General features: G+C 26.8%; 3 protein-coding genes across 6 annotated transcripts in view; 1 reads left to right on the top strand and 2 right to left on the bottom strand.

The window, feature by feature from the left end:
* The window catches only part of LOC102679313 (neuronal cell adhesion molecule), a 34,055-nt gene extending 33,917 nt beyond the window's left edge, over positions 1–138 (bottom strand). The window contains exon 1 of the mRNA XM_006609661.2: positions 120–138. The gene's annotated coding sequence lies outside the window, so the exon portion shown is untranslated. The remainder of the gene's footprint in view (positions 1–119) is intronic.
* A 1,136-nt stretch (positions 139–1,274) lies between these two features.
* LOC102677782 (RPA-interacting protein-like) lies at positions 1,275–3,963 on the top strand. Its single transcript, XM_006609653.2, has 3 exons — positions 1,275–1,456; positions 1,633–1,864; positions 1,929–3,963. Exons 1-3 carry the CDS (start codon positions 1,349–1,351, stop codon positions 2,261–2,263), a joined length of 675 nt encoding a protein of 224 aa, XP_006609716.1. The 5' UTR covers positions 1,275–1,348; the 3' UTR covers positions 2,264–3,963.
* LOC102677462 (MLX-interacting protein) overlaps positions 3,727–15,962 on the bottom strand; it is a 23,039-nt gene continuing 10,803 nt past the window's right edge. The window contains exons 1-15 of one of the 4 annotated variants that reach the window (XM_031515242.1): positions 10,975–11,190; positions 9,530–9,851; positions 9,014–9,087; positions 8,226–8,351; positions 7,801–8,014; positions 7,530–7,625; positions 7,169–7,442; positions 6,575–7,082; positions 6,271–6,450; positions 6,018–6,162; positions 5,635–5,837; positions 4,908–5,371; positions 4,704–4,827; positions 4,481–4,610; positions 3,727–4,360 (exon numbers count right to left, since the gene is read on the bottom strand). In XM_031515242.1, the coding sequence (XP_031371102.1) occupies positions 4,239–4,360; positions 4,481–4,610; positions 4,704–4,827; positions 4,908–5,371; positions 5,635–5,837; positions 6,018–6,162; positions 6,271–6,450; positions 6,575–7,082; positions 7,169–7,442; positions 7,530–7,625; positions 7,801–8,014; positions 8,226–8,279 (2,514 nt within the window). In that variant the 5' untranslated portion in view covers positions 8,280–8,351; positions 9,014–9,087; positions 9,530–9,851; positions 10,975–11,190 and the 3' untranslated portion in view covers positions 3,727–4,238. Of the gene's footprint in view, positions 4,361–4,480; positions 4,611–4,703; positions 4,828–4,907; positions 5,372–5,634; positions 5,838–6,017; positions 6,163–6,270; positions 6,451–6,574; positions 7,083–7,168; positions 7,443–7,529; positions 7,626–7,800; positions 8,015–8,225; positions 8,352–9,013; positions 9,088–9,529; positions 9,852–10,974; positions 11,191–13,155; positions 13,263–15,962 lie in introns of those variants that run through there. The other 3 variants (XM_031515240.1, XM_031515241.1, XM_006609652.2) reach the window with 3 other exon arrangements.

Genomic DNA, 15,962 nt, shown 5'->3' with positions numbered 1-15,962 from the left:
TTTGTTCTCTTTGTTTATGCTATTATTATTATCCTATTTGATAGATAGAATAAGGAATTGACCGGCAGCGCCATCTCTTGATTGTTGAAGAAATCTTTTTAAAATAGGTAAAATATATTAAGAATTTCAACTTAGCGCCATCTCTTGAATACTTTTAAAATGATATTATTGAAGAAGTGTCTTTGAAAGTCAAAAGATGGCGTTAACGGCTCAATTCTTATTCTATTTCTATCCTTCTCTTACTGTTTTCTGTCCTTTCTTTATATGTTTCATTTGCAGCACTCTACAGATGGCGCTGATTTCAATATTTTTATTCTATTTCTATCCTTCTTCCACTATTTGTTTTCTTTGTTTATGCTATTATTATTATCCTATTTGATAGATAGAATAAGGAATTGACCAGCAGCGCCATCTCTTGAATACTTTTAAAAAGATATTGTTGAAGAAGTATCTTTGAAAGTCAAAAGATGGCGCTAATGACTCAATTCTTAGCCTATCTCTATCCTTCTCTTATTATTTTCTGTCCTTTTTTATGTGTTTCATTTGCAGCACTCTACAGATGGCGCTGATTTCAATATTTTTATTCTATTTCTATCCTTCTTCCACTATTTGTTCTCTTCGTTTATATTTGTTTCTATGCTTCTCAATTATTATTCTATCTTTCTTCTTTCTAAATTTTTTTTGTTCGTATTTGCTGTGGCGCGTAATTATAAATGTGAATATAGGATTTATCAGGATATTACAGGATATATATTTTACAGGATTATATTAATATTTAATTAATTAATTATATTAATTATATTAATTAAATTATATTATATTAATTAAATTATATTATATTAATTTAAGATATATAGATAAGATATATATTATTATATATTAAGATATATATTAATTATATTAATTAAATACCATAATTTCTTTTTTAAAAATTATAATATATTAAATTTTAATATTCAAATTATATATATTCAAAATAAAAAAAATATAGACTACATTCTCATTTTTGCAACCCCTGAAATATTAATATATGTCTCTTATATAATATGAGTTTCTGATGTGTATTGAATATTTTTATGATACAAATTTATAAATTTGGACAAAAATTTTTATTATTAAATATTTAAATTAAAAGAATATAATTTAAAAAGTGATAAACTTATATTAAAAATACAGATTTTTAAATTTCTAATATATATACATTATATTTCGTTTCGTATATTTTAATACATTTATACATGTAAAATCACGACCTCTATTATATACATCTTTTTAATTTTAAGTATTCAGTTACTTTGCATACTTATTTATTTTCATAAAATTTTTTAAATGTTACAGTGTAAAAAATATGGAAAATATAAAGTTAAGTCCATCAATGGCTTCAAAATTAAAAACTAGAAATAATGCCAATAGAATTAGACACAGTTCTCCAAAATTACAAGAAGTTTTAAGAGAGGTTAATTTAATATTATTTTGAATGTCTAAATTTCCAATCTCTGAAACTTAATCATCAAATATATAAAATAAATAAATAATAATCATATAAATCAAAATAAATAAAATCATATCATGTAATTAATTTATCATATTTTGCCGGAATTTTAATGCATAAAATGAAATATGATTTTTTAGAGATGTCGAGAGAGAATGCGAGAAAAACGAGGGCAGTTATTTAATAGAAATAGATTTGGTTTGGAAATAAATTCAAAAAATGTACAAGATACATTAACTGAAATTGTTCGTAAAGAATTAAATAATCTGGCTACTACAGATTTAAATCCAATTTTGAATCCTTTTTTTGTAAATGAACCACTTGATCCAGAAGAAGCACTTGAACTTGAAGCTAAAATACTTGATGAAGAAGGTAAAATAATAGAATTTGTTTTGTTTATATATTGCATAATGTTTATGTATTATTTATTATATAGAACAATGGATATTAGAAGAATATGAAAGAATGATACAAGAAGAAATTGAAGTATTAGCATTTAAAGCAGATCAACAAGTAAATGAAGTTATTTGTCCTATATGTCAAAAATCTAATTTAATAGAAAAAGAAAATAAAATAGCTTGTGAATCTTGTGATTTTGTATTAGACAATTGTCTTAGTGTGAAGGAAATAGGATGTCTTATTAATAATTGTGTAAATATTCATTCTATACAATGTAAGGAATTACCTGGTTTCTTACCACTTTTTGAAAACAATAAGATGTCTTTATATCTAATTTGTGATGAATGTTCAACTTGGACACTTATAATATAAATTTTAATATTCTTCAATTTGTGAAGATTTTTAAAATTTATGAAATTGCTGAAAAAAAATTATATTTTTTTATCTTATTACCCATGACTGATTAATAATAATAATTTTAATTTTAAATAATATATCTAATAGAAGCAAATATCAAACATAATATCATAATATCCAATCAACTATGGGTAATAAGATATATTAATAAGAATAAAAAAAACATGAATAAAAAATTAATAACTTTTAATTTGTTAAATTCATGAAAAAAAAAGTAATATTTAATTTGTTTATGGAGGTAATCATTTGAATAATAATACATGAATTTTTATATGATTATATGATACATATTGTACAAAAAACATCCCTTTGTTGATTTTTTTATATTATTTATCATTTATACATACATAATATAAAGTTAAATAAAAGATAACTGTATATTGTAAAAATTAATTAAACATATTTATAAAAGTAAAATTTTAGCAATTATTAAAAATTATTTCAAGAATTGTTTTCTAAAGATTATCTACTGTTTTTGATATTCAACTATATACAATAGGTATTTAAAAGTAATAATATTACAATATACAGAAGTCTTTTATAACCTTAAACTCTAATATTTGAATTCTTTTATAAATGATTTGTACATTATCACATGAAATTTCGTATTAAAAACTTCATATTTAATAACATTAATAATATATAATAAACTTATAATTTGTGAGCAACCCATTTTTTTATATATGTTCGATTTTTTGCAATATAAATTTTTATTTTTTTAAAATTATTACTATGCAAGTATCAACAGTTATATATTTATCATAGAATGCAAAATTAAAATTAAAAACATTTTAAATGATTTAGTTAAATTGCAGTTTTTAAATTGTTAAAAATACAATTAATTAAATGTTTTTAACAATTAATATTTCTTACTCCAGTCTCTTGTTACAATTTCATGGCACTAATTTCATTTAGATATATTCAAATATATATTTTCATATAGCATACAAAAATCAATAAATTACTTGATGTTAATTTGTTATAAACAATTCTTTATTTGTCTATTTTAATGAAAGAGTTTTCAAAATTAAAATATCTTTCCACGAAAGTTATATTTCAACTATTATAAAAATATATCGATAATATAACATGTATTTGAGTCGCAAAATATATTTTTTATAAATATATTTATCTTAAAGCTGTTATGAAACATTATTAAAAAGAAATAGAATAATTTCAAGAAATAATGATACGTTTTTTTATCATTGCAAGTGGCATATTTAGTTAAAAACAAGCATAGTAAAAATATGGAATGGTTTGCTCTACACATTTTTCCTTTCTTTTTTTTTTTTAAATATTAGCAATAGATATATGTAGACAATTATTACAATGAATTTAATGAATTAACAAAAAAAGAAAAAAATTTAAGAACGAAAAAAGAAAGGAATTTATGATAAAAAATTTTTATCGCAATATATGAGTGTAAAGTTACATAATTTTTTTTAATGCTGAATGAACATAATACGTAATGTACGTAATTATATAATAAATATGAATGTACTTTCCATTTTGTTAATATTTTGTATGAATAATTGCGATAATCGGTATAAAAAAGGATGTTTAAATCTCAGTGTGTTCCAAATTTATGTAACAGTCTGTATATTATAATATGTATTTTGTTAAACGTTGTGAGTAAATTCATGTATACATCTTCACATTGTTTTTTCTGTAACAATTAGTTATTAAATTTTATGATCACAATTTTGAAAAGTATAAGGGAAAAAATTGCACTTTAAGTCCTTTCCATTTTCAACCACTATCGTTGCAAAAAGAAACTTGAAAGCTTACTATAAGAAAAATCGTCTTAAAAATTTTCACATAAGTTTCTTTCCTAAATTAGCTTACTGCTACGGTAACTGTTTTTCTTTTGCTCTTTTTTTCAATATATAAGCAAATCACGTTTCACGACGTATTTGCATATTACAATTGGTCACTGAGTTGATCGTCGTCGTTCTGTGCGATCGACTGCTGCGAGTGCTTCTTCGGGTAGACGACCAGGATCTGATAGAATATCAGTGGCAGTACACAGATATCTTAGAGAATTCAGAACAGCTACAAATGATAAATGATTATAAATAAATCTTCTTAAATATTTCTATTTATATATGTTTGATTTTATTATGCTATTATTAATATTTTTATTCAAAAAATACAAATAATAAAATAAAATACCTGGTCTGAGATCAACGAGTGAGCAATGTTGCTCGACCCATAATATTGTACTTCGATATAAATCTTCAATACTTGCAGTTGATACCGAAGTATTAAAAGAAATCATTAAAGGTTCAAGCAATATACTGAACTAATTATTTTATAAAGAAAATATACATTTCATCTTATATATCATACATTTGATTAAAAAAAGAAATTGTAAAACATATTTTAAAAAGGATACAATCCAAAATTTCCAATTCTCTCGTGTACGCGTGCGTACATATTCGTCGAACATCTCCTTCATTTTATTAGTTCTATGTCTAGATATTGGAGCACCCGTTGCAGGAAGCATAGATTGACAATTACTGTAATAGAGTATTCATTATAAATTCAATAGTTTTTTAAAAAATTAATTTTTTCTTTCGTTTGTCGACTTTCTTATTACCTAATAGATGTATTAAGGCACTCAATTTGATGTCTTAAACTATCCATCTCTTCCTTTAACTGATTTCTTTCCGCCCTTAATTGCCTAATATAATCTGCTCCTTTTTGCAGCATAGCGGCTTTGCTCATCTTCGTGTTTGGATTTTGATTAAGCTGCGGTATTAAACTATGCAACATATCAAATCCATTTTTAATATTATATCTACGTTTTTGCTCTGCGTGAATGTGCCCAACTCTCCTTTGTTCTTTATATTGTCCTCGTTCCGTTTCGCCTTTTATGTAACCTCGACTTGGCGATAATGGACTTCCTATGCTCATCGGACTATGCAAAGGACTGAGATTTAACCCTTGAGGACTGTGCGCGTTAGAGTTATCCTTCGGTGATCCGGGACTATTTTGTGGCTGATGCGCTTGAGTGTTTGTATTTAATAACATTTGTTGGCTGCAAGTAGTCTGTTGCATTGCCTAATATGCAATATACAATTGAATACATTATATATTATACAAGGTGAAAATTTATTATTGTTAGTATCAATGTTATATAATCAGTAATATCTTTATACATATTATTTAAATCTTCGCAGCTCAAGCTAAAGAGTTCTACTTGTATATTATTATTATTGTAAGACATTAAATTGACTGTACAAACATTGAAAGGAACTTCTTTCTTGAACAACATTGACTTAAATAACTTTTGATTTCGAAATAAAATGCAACATAAAAAATACCTGTTGTTGCGATTGCACTTGCACTGTAGATGTTTGCATAGTTTGGACAGTAACCGGCGTGGTAATATGATGGGTTGTCGTTATCTGCGTAGGCGAAGCTGAAGGTGGAAGCATAGATGAGATGTATTTCATAGTGGTTGTTTGGTTCACTGTTGGCATTATATTATCAGCCGGCATATTCATTGTGTGTATACCAGATGTGTCTATGTAATGATATTGAAGCTTTTATAATATTCTTTATATCGAAATATATATAATACCGTGTGATCGATTTTTCAATAATTTGTATATCATTTGTATATCTTGTATATATTATTAAATGATTTATAAAATAAAAAATGAAAATTTAACTATACAAAAATTGCATTTCTTAGAATACATACTATTAGTGAGTAACTGTGCGAGCAAAACATTGTTATTTAGATTTAGAGCGGGATCGCTCGCCGCCGATACTAATGGCGGTGGATGAATTCTTGGCGAAGTTAATGATGAACTGCTTCGAGATCTATTCCTTGCTTTCATTTGATACTGAAAAGAAAAATATTATTATCATAAATATTTTAAATTTTTTATATTAACATCAAGATAAAGAAAACGTGGATTTATAAACAGGTTTATCATAATTTACATATCAACCTTAGGTACAGCAAAAACTTCTTCTTTTTCTGAATTAGACGTGGTAGACTGCGGTAATAATTTTGTCGGCTGTATAGTTGGTGTAGTAAGATCCAAACCGGAGGATCTGCACTGTAATAATATCGGTGACTGTGACGGTTGCTCTGTGGAAACCGATACGACTTGTTGTGGTGGGTGTGTCTGAAAAATATTACGATAATCTGATTCTATTGCTAATCATACTTTCTTGTCTTGCTGATGCAATATTCAAATGAAACACCATGTTTTAATAAAACAGAACTTATCATGTTGTATCTGAGAATACCTTGAAATTATTAGTGCTGAATTTACATTGCTGCGCATTAAAACTTTGCGGAAGTGTAGAGAACTTATAACATTGTTGCGGTTGAACAACTTTATATGGTTTTGTTGAAATTGGTGCAACTGGTGGTAAAGGCCTGATACTTCTATGCTGACTTGATACTATGGAATTTGTTTGTCCGAAATTTTGCTGTACAGTCACCAGATTTGTGATAGGTGAAATTTGATTTGCATGAATAGATTGATCATTCAATGATGTCATTTGAACTTGATTTTGAACTGGTGTTAGAACGGTTTGAATCTCCATGGCATAAGGTGGCTGTGAAGATTGTTGATATGGAGAATTTTGTTGTTGCGTTGAACGTTGATAAGTATTCCGTTGTTGAGATTGTTGAATTACTCGATTACTTCTCGAAGAAATTCTACTTGGCCGACTTTTTTCTCTGACTGGTTGATTGGTCGAAGAGGATTCATAACTTTGTTGTATAGCATTATAATTCTCAGCTAAAGTTCTATAATATACATATATATATTAAAATAGATATTAAAATAGAATTTCATTTTAAAATATTTTAAGTAATGAATAATTAATACTTACATATTATTATTCCTGAACGCATTCGTTGGCTCTGGTTGAGGTTGAGTATATATTTTAGCTGTATATTGAAGATTTTGTATAGTACCTGCTTGTTCGTCCTGTACTAACGTCTGTTGAGAAGCTTGTTCATTCTTTACCGTTGCTTCTTGGCTCAATTCGTTAATCTGATTTATAGGCGTCATCAGATCGAGATCAGGATAATTTGTATTCAAAGTACTATTTCGAAACATGTCGTCTTCCTCAGGGACAGGAGGCAACTTTGAATTCAAAAATTCTAAAAGATAATTATTGCGAATGTTATTGTTTATTGATATATTATTATCTGTATTTATGTATGATTAACTTCACATTGATTCAATACCTTGTAATGGTTCAAGAGTATCCATAAAATCATCTAAATTTGGTTGGAGCGGTCCTAGACTGGGTTGTATAAAATCCGCTAGACTAGCTCCTCGCGCTACAATTGCAAATAACTATGTTTATTATATCATTTACACATATTAATTTCTGTTTTGCTTATTTTTTATATTTCTTATGTATATAATCTTTATATGTATATATATTATAATGTTATTCTACGAGTCCTTATTTTGTGTTTTTTTGTTTGATAGCAATTTGAATTAATGAGTTACCAATTTCTCTCGGATCGGGAAAATATATTGGTTGATTTGAACTGATTGTGGAAAATAATGTATCAGTCATAAGCTCCATGTAATCTTCATCAACCATCATACTCTCTCCTCCTGGAGTCCCACTGGTCCCTCCGTGTGTATTGCCTGTACCTGCTCCAAAGTTGCCCGAAGTTCCTAATCCGTTGCTCCAATCTAAGACGTCCATCGATTCCATCTAAAATGATACCATTTTCAAATGTGAATAAGAAATACTAATGATTTTTAAAAAATTCTTACAATATTAATAAATATTCTTTATTATATTATCAAAATTTATTTCACCAAATAAGGGCAATGAAAATTAACTAAGAAAAAAAATTAATAGCAGAATTCTCTCATTGAGAAATAAATCCTATATTAGAATTTTTAATTTATAGATAGAATACCATTTCGGTGCCATCTTTGTTCGTCCAGCCAAGGATTTTGTTCCGATAAAACATACGCCATTTCTTGTATTCTGCAGTAACCGCAGCTAATTTTCGTTTCCAATATTTTCCTTCTAAGACTACGGCCTGATAAAAAATATTTTTCAAATTTATATCATCGTTATTGAAATGTAAAGAATTGATCAAAATTCTATTATTAAGAAGTACAAGGCATTCCAAAATTAATGTTATACAATATAATGAGATATATAAGAATATAATTCTTTTTTGAACAATTAATATACAATATATTTATATTTTATATATTTAATGAATATCATATGTTAAATTTCAAATTATAAAATAATGGAAATTCAAAAGATATGATTTAAACAATCCATTAACGTATATTTATAAAGCATTTGGAGCAAGTATATCGCTGGCTCCTAGACTCAATTGTAATCTATTTCAAATACAGATTGTTTGACAATCGCTATTTAAACAAAGAAGAGCTACTTGGTTTACAGGACACGCTCGGCTTTTGTATGCATTATTTCTCCGCATTAACTTTTGTTCTGCCTTGATCTTGAATCATTTAAAAATCATGATACAAAATCCTACAAAACCAAAATCAAGTTAATTAAAATTTTATTAATAATTAATAAAAATTTCAGGAAATTAACATTATTATTATCTTTTTGAAATATAAAAAGTTGTAGCATTATCGCATTGCATTTTGAAATATCCTGTACTTATAAATCAAGAACAATATTAAATATTCATTTATCAAATATAATAAGCAAACATACCTCGGGTTTATTGTGAGTATCAACATCCAACGGAGACGCGAATTGGCACACCAGCGTATTTTGTTTCAAAATAACTGAAACAATACAAATTTACATTACTTTATATCCTTCATTGGTCTCTATTTATGAAAGAAAAAAAAAGAAAAAAATATAGAAAGGAAAAGAGAATATTTTTTAATATTCTTACTTTCAACGACTTTTTTAACGTATAAAAAAATTCCAATCAAGATTATGATGTCGTCGATGTGCAATTTGGTGCGTGTGCACCAATTCAAAGGAATCACGACCAACTGAATCCGTCTCTAAAAGTAGCAGCAATAAAAGACCGAATATCTCGAAAGAAAAATCGTATTTATGTTAGAAAAAAAAAATTTATATGAACTATTACATGTTTTATGAATATAATCGTGTCAGTAAATTTTTTATTTCATTATTTAACTGGTATGCACCGAAAATTCAAGTTTTGCTACTAAAAAAAGATTTTGTTTATGATAAAGAGAAAAATTATATACGAACCACGATGCGTGTTTCTTCGACGAATTTAATCGAATCGACCACGCAAACGTTTGAAACGAGTAGTTAGCTGCCCTTCGATTTATGACCATGCTCGATATGTTCGGTATATCGGATCAGAGACGCAAGCGTCCCGATGCCTTCTTTACGGCGACGCATTTTGTAGCGTATTCGCGAAATAATTCTTGTAATTAATAAGTCACAAATATAAAATCTTGCAATGTTGTTTTAATTGGAAACTGAATTCGACAGTCCAATTTTCCACTATTCAGAACCTCCAAATCAATGCACTTCCGCCTCGACTCGTTGCTTCGTTTAATACACCCTTTTAATTAAAAAAAAAAATCGAGGTATATAGAAAATTGAACGAAGATTATTTTAAAAGATAAATTGACGTATTAAAATAGAAATAAAGATGAGTTAATTCTTTAACTTAACAAATGAAAAAATTGTTTTATAAGAAATATATAAAAATAAATAAAATTAATTAATCTATTTTCAAAAATTTTTTCTGAATTTTAAACAGTTAAAGTAAAAATATGATTAATTTCAACAAAGTGACGATTTAAAAATATAAAATTATACTTTATAATGAAAATAGAAAATATGACAAAAGTAAAGTACGTAATAAGAAAATTAACACAGATGAAGTTGAAATTTATAGTAAAAATTAACATAGACGAAATTTAAACAACATAAAGTATGCGTATTAAAATCGCAAATACTCATTTGAGAAGAAGACAGAAATCGATGATCCATCTCTTTTCGATTTATTTTTAACAATTATTTACACGCGATAAACAAATCGATCTTAATTGCACATTACAATATAAGATTTAAACGATCTTGATAATAAAGAACAGATATATAAATTCTAAAAAATAATTCTGTTTGTAACATCCAAAGAATCAACGAATGAGGAATCATTTCTTCTCAAGTTCTTTTTCAGTTTCAAGTTCTCTTTCGCATAAATTGATGCAAAACTATTTACTTATAGATCGTCTGTAACATCGTTTTTAACCACGAATAATATTGGCCGGTTAAGATCGATCGGCACGCGATTTTCGATGTTGACATACGATGTACGATTGACAACGCGGTGGCGGCTAATTTAAAAATAGCGATGGTCGAAATGTCAGTGAACGAGATACGGTTTGCACGCGGTTCGATGTCTATTGCACAATTTGATCGATTTATTTAAAAGTCCATCTTCTTATTCACGCGATCTCAGCGCTTCAAAATACATACCCTCTTATCATAAACTCGTTATATTCTAATATATAATGAATTTTAAGCAAATTCGTCTCGATAACGAATTATATTATATAGAAGAAAAAAAAAAAAGAAAAATAATTCCTCGTTCGTTCGATAAGGTAGCTATATTATGTCAATTATTCGAAGACCTTGACTTTGATTCTTTTTTAATCACTTCCTTCAATGAACTTTACCTCGATTAATTTCTCTGATGTTTTGACTCGAAGAAAATTTACGAAACGTAGAGAGAAAAACGATTATCGCAAGTATATATATATATATATGTATAATTTAAATATATCGTTTCAATATAGAAGAATTTAACGATGAAAGTTAAACAGAAATAACTAGTTGATATAATTTCACTACAAGGAAAAATTTCGAATTTCTTTGGATGACGGTGTTCACAAAACTGAACGAGCTTGGAAATTTTGCAGAAGTGCACTGAGAAACTGACGTGGCGGGGATTTCTTTGTCACTAGTGCGTCACGTGCAAGATATTTTTTTTTTTATTTTGTACAACACTATTTACCTTATCGCCTTATTTTTGCAGCAGGATATCTTGAATCAATTTAATTTGGCTTTAGATTACGCTTTATCTCACCACCTTTGTTTTTCGATTCGTAACTCGATGAAGAACGTAGTGGTTCGTTTTCTTTTTAAATTTTTAGTAAAAAAGAATTTGTGGATTTTCTCGTGAACTTGTTTCGTTGAGAAATCTACTTGAAATAATTAGATGAAATACCAACAGAATTAAACAAAATATTAATTAAAATAGAACACTATGATTGATGTTTCGAAAGAATTTTTCACATTATGAAAAGAGATTATGGAAACTTTTGTAATTGAAAAGTTATCATGCTCTTGATGAGAAATTTTTTGAGACAACACGAGAAAAAATAATATAAATAGTGAAATGAGATAATAATTTCTTTCAATATTTCTGTATTCTGTTTAATAAGTGATTACGGTATCGAGAGATCTTGAGGAAGCAATATAACTTTTGAAATTTATTAAAAAACATGATTAAGAAATTTTAAACCGTCGAAACTTAAAAATTGGATAAATCAAGATGATCTAATTAGAAAACTGTCTCTTTAGATCAATTTACTTCTTTACAAATAAATTTATATTTTATGATTCATACTATTTCAATCAACACTATTTAGATAAAAGTGTAAACTCTTTTTAAATTTGAAAATTAAATTTAAAATTGCAATTTTTGGTTTTACAAAAGCAAAAAGAAAATGTATATTATTTAACATAAGAAATTTGTGTTCACAAATTTAAAACTATCAATCGGATAATCTTCGAAAAAATGATATAATAGTACATAGTTCAATAATCGAATGATTCAAGATACAATCAATTGTTTCGAGATAATATGAATAAGTTAATTCGTTTTTAAAAAACTCGTATTTAAAAAATTATAATTGCTCTATTGTTAATTCAAATAAATCTAATAATATTTTAATTTTTTAAGAATTTTTAAATTTATCAAAATAATGATAATAAACTACTAAAACTAACCATTTCAAACTTTAATTTAGTATTAATAAAATAGTAGTAATGATAAAATATATAAGTTTTTAATAAGATCGAATATTCAGTTTTTCAAAAGAACCTTTTTTTCCCCAATTATATTCTCCAATCGCATTCTCCTATGACCCTCGACCGCAATCGTTGACCATGACAATTCACCCGAAGAAAAAGCTATTCCAGCCAGAAAAATAAAACAAATACATAACGTTATCACAATGACTTCGGGTTATCATATGATTGTCAAAAATCAGCAAAATTAACCATGTATTGAGTTTTGTATTTCCGGTCGTGCATTTCTTCGCTGTTTTCTACGATGTTCTTCGAAACGATTAAAAATTAAGATTTTCCTAATAATTATTCTTTTAAATATTCAGCTAACAAGAGATGCTTCATCTATTTCAATGAAATTTGGTTCTACGTTTACGATAAATATAATTTTAATTACAAATATTTAGTTAATTATGAGAAAAATTTACAATTTAATATAGAAACAAATATAGGATTTTAGTTTAGCATTATTGTGAACATTTTTTTTTTTAAATATACATATATTTTAAATTGCATTATACTATTTGACTTGTTCATTATTTTTTAAGAAAATGTATATATTTATCACTATTTGAACATATTTTTGTATATTTTAAAAATTTTAATACATTTAAACAATTAAATTATTTATATTGTGTAGATATAAAACTGTCCTACCAAATTGCAATCAGTTAGGTCTATATCTGAAACATCTCTCGAAAGCTGATATCATCATCAATTTATTACGTCTATATTTTACGCGCTTTCAGGGTCGTGGTTCTGTGTTCACACGTGCATTTCCTTACATTGCATGTGCCAGCATCTCCATATCACGTTGTTCAGTCTAATCTTGTCCTTCCATCTCAGCCTGATTCCTTTGAACCGATTCCACTTGGGCGATGTCAATTTCTGTCTGGAACAAATTCAAATGCCCATACGTCATACCCACTGCAAAATCAATCTTCGTAAATATTTTAATAAATATTCAAATAAATTACACATGTTAAATCGTAAAATTGGTCCTGAAAATTGTTAATTATAATCGTCATAATGACAAAAAAGAAAAAAAAATGTAAACGAATATGTATAAATATTCCTCAAACAGCTGCAAAACTTGAAACAACTCGCACAAGGCAAACAAGAATTTATCTGAGTTTGTTAAGTATAGTTTGAGGAAGTTGTCGAACGTAGTATATTAACGTCGTTGTAAAATAATCGACGGTTAATCGACATAGCTTTGAAATATACCGATAAGTTTCTTAGCCTCGTAATAAAGGCTAATCCATCGTTATCGCGCGGTTTTTCTCCGCTTTCAATAATTTTTCTTTTTTCTTTTTCCTCGCATAGCTAAAGCGCATTAGCAAGAGCTAAAGTCACGAATCCAAAGCTCGGATCATATCTTTTACGATATTCTCAAGACATTTCGCGAGAATCAGATTTATCGTTGAAGAAGCTATGTTTGCTCGAGCACGGCAAACACTTTGCCGTGTTTATTCCAACCAGGAGAACGATTCTAAATATAAGCGTGCATGGAAGAAAATGGGGACGGATTAAGAGAAATACTATGACTTTCTATCATGTCCGATTTACTGGATTGGGAAACAACAATGACTCGTTCACCGATTAATAAATTTAAATGTAGTTGTCGGCCGATATATGAAACGCAGCTGCTGTCTTTTACTAAAGATTAGAATTTACAATTTATCATATTTCTGATAAAAGATTTTCGAGTCAAGTTGGATCGTTATTATTTGTACATTTGTTATCTATTGTTATATGATACTATATATAATACACTTCGAGTTTGGAATTTTATCGATAAACAAACTGATGGATTTAGAAATTAAATTTTGGCGATATATATTACGATTTTGATCGATATTTTAATTTGCGATATTGAAATTGAATTCGCTTATTGATTCTTCATTCGAAAATTTTGCTATACGAATAATTATAGTTTTTTGCTTATACCATATCTTTTCTATAATATATATATGTAAATATTTATTTATGAATCAATACATTTATCTGTGAAATATATTATAAAAAATTATATTTAAGTTCATTTATGGATATATATTATATCGATAATGATATTTTTATCATTGTATTTACCAGCATTTAAAGGGTTAAATCGATTTCACTATCGACGAATAATGAATTTTTTGAAGCAATCAGTCTTGCCTTCAGCCACTAATCTACAAACCATAAATAAAGTTTAAATACAGATAAATAAAAATAACTAATAACCCAATTTTTTAAGATCGCAATTTAAATTTATGTTATTCCTATATTTATTTACAATGACTCCTAAGAAAATCGCCATTAAATTTTTTATTTAAAGCTTAATAAACATATTAATCAAATTTTAATTATTAACCATTATTTAAAATATTATTTAATAATGAAAACGTCAATCTTCTTTCTCATCGATTATTAATGAAAAAAATATAAATGGAAAGATCGATGATCTTTGACCGCATAGATCATCATTTTTCGCGATCATGGATTTCTTAGAGCAAATTTCTCAACGTTCAACGTTCTTTCTAATGTAATATCAACGAAAAATCAACAGTTAAAGATAATAGATAAAAAGATTTCCACTAAATATTCATATCATGCGAAGTGTTCTTCCTTCTTTAGTATTAGAAGACTTTAGACATCCCTATCCATTGGCAATAGTTTCATTTTTATGAAGATTAAATCGATTAGATAAGAATCCAGGAGAAATACGACATAGGCGACTAGTTTCTGGAAATCTTGATATTTCGCATGATTTCGAAAAATATTAAAATAAAACGTGAGAACTGGATTTATTTAAATTTTTATTTTTGATGAAGAAAATTTTATCGAGGAAATATAATCAATTTCGTAAGAAATTTTCAGAAAAATAATTTTTTACGATAAAACAAAGATAAATGAGGAAAACAATAAACGGAGGAAAAAGATGATAATGATTTTCATTATTAATTAAAATATAATTTTATTTTCCTTATTCTCTTTATCTATTTACAGAGAATATGATGTAAAATGATGATTTAATCAATCAAATTTCTGATTTGATAAAAATTGCCTAGAAGACGTTCAATTCAAACGTTATCAATTCTATAATAATATATTATCATTTTTGACTATCAAATATCAAATTGGAATCTTTTAATTTCAAAAAAAAATCAATAGTATATTTCAGATATGAACTTTAGAATTATTATGTAATTATAAAAAAAAAATATTTCATCATCATCTCTCTACAAAGATATTTACATTTGAAAAAATGCAAAAATGTAAAAATATAAGTTGAATTCTAAAAAAAAATTACGAATCGCAATATGCGAACGTTTCAAAATTAACAGAAATTTTTGCATATTTATTTTTTCAAATCCTCAGTTTTCCATGTACCACGGTTCATCATGTTTCATTAAACAATTAAATTGTTATCGAGGATTAGACGAGTACACAGAACAAATCGTTGAAGATACACGATCATAATCGCGCGGCATCAAAACCATATAAAAGCCAAAGTCATTCTTTCCCGCCAAATCTGTTTCTCTTCTCGACCAGAACGAATAATCTTTTGCGATTAATTAGCCATGAGCATTCCGTTATCAGATAA

This window comes from Apis dorsata, unplaced genomic scaffold (genome assembly GCF_000469605.1).
Source record: "Apis dorsata unplaced genomic scaffold, Apis dorsata 1.3 scaffold_59, whole genome shotgun sequence".
NCBI classification, from domain to species: Eukaryota; Metazoa; Arthropoda; class Insecta; order Hymenoptera; family Apidae; genus Apis; species Apis dorsata.
Note: the sequence above shows the minus strand (reverse complement) of the source record. Positions and strands in the feature narration are given on the sequence as shown.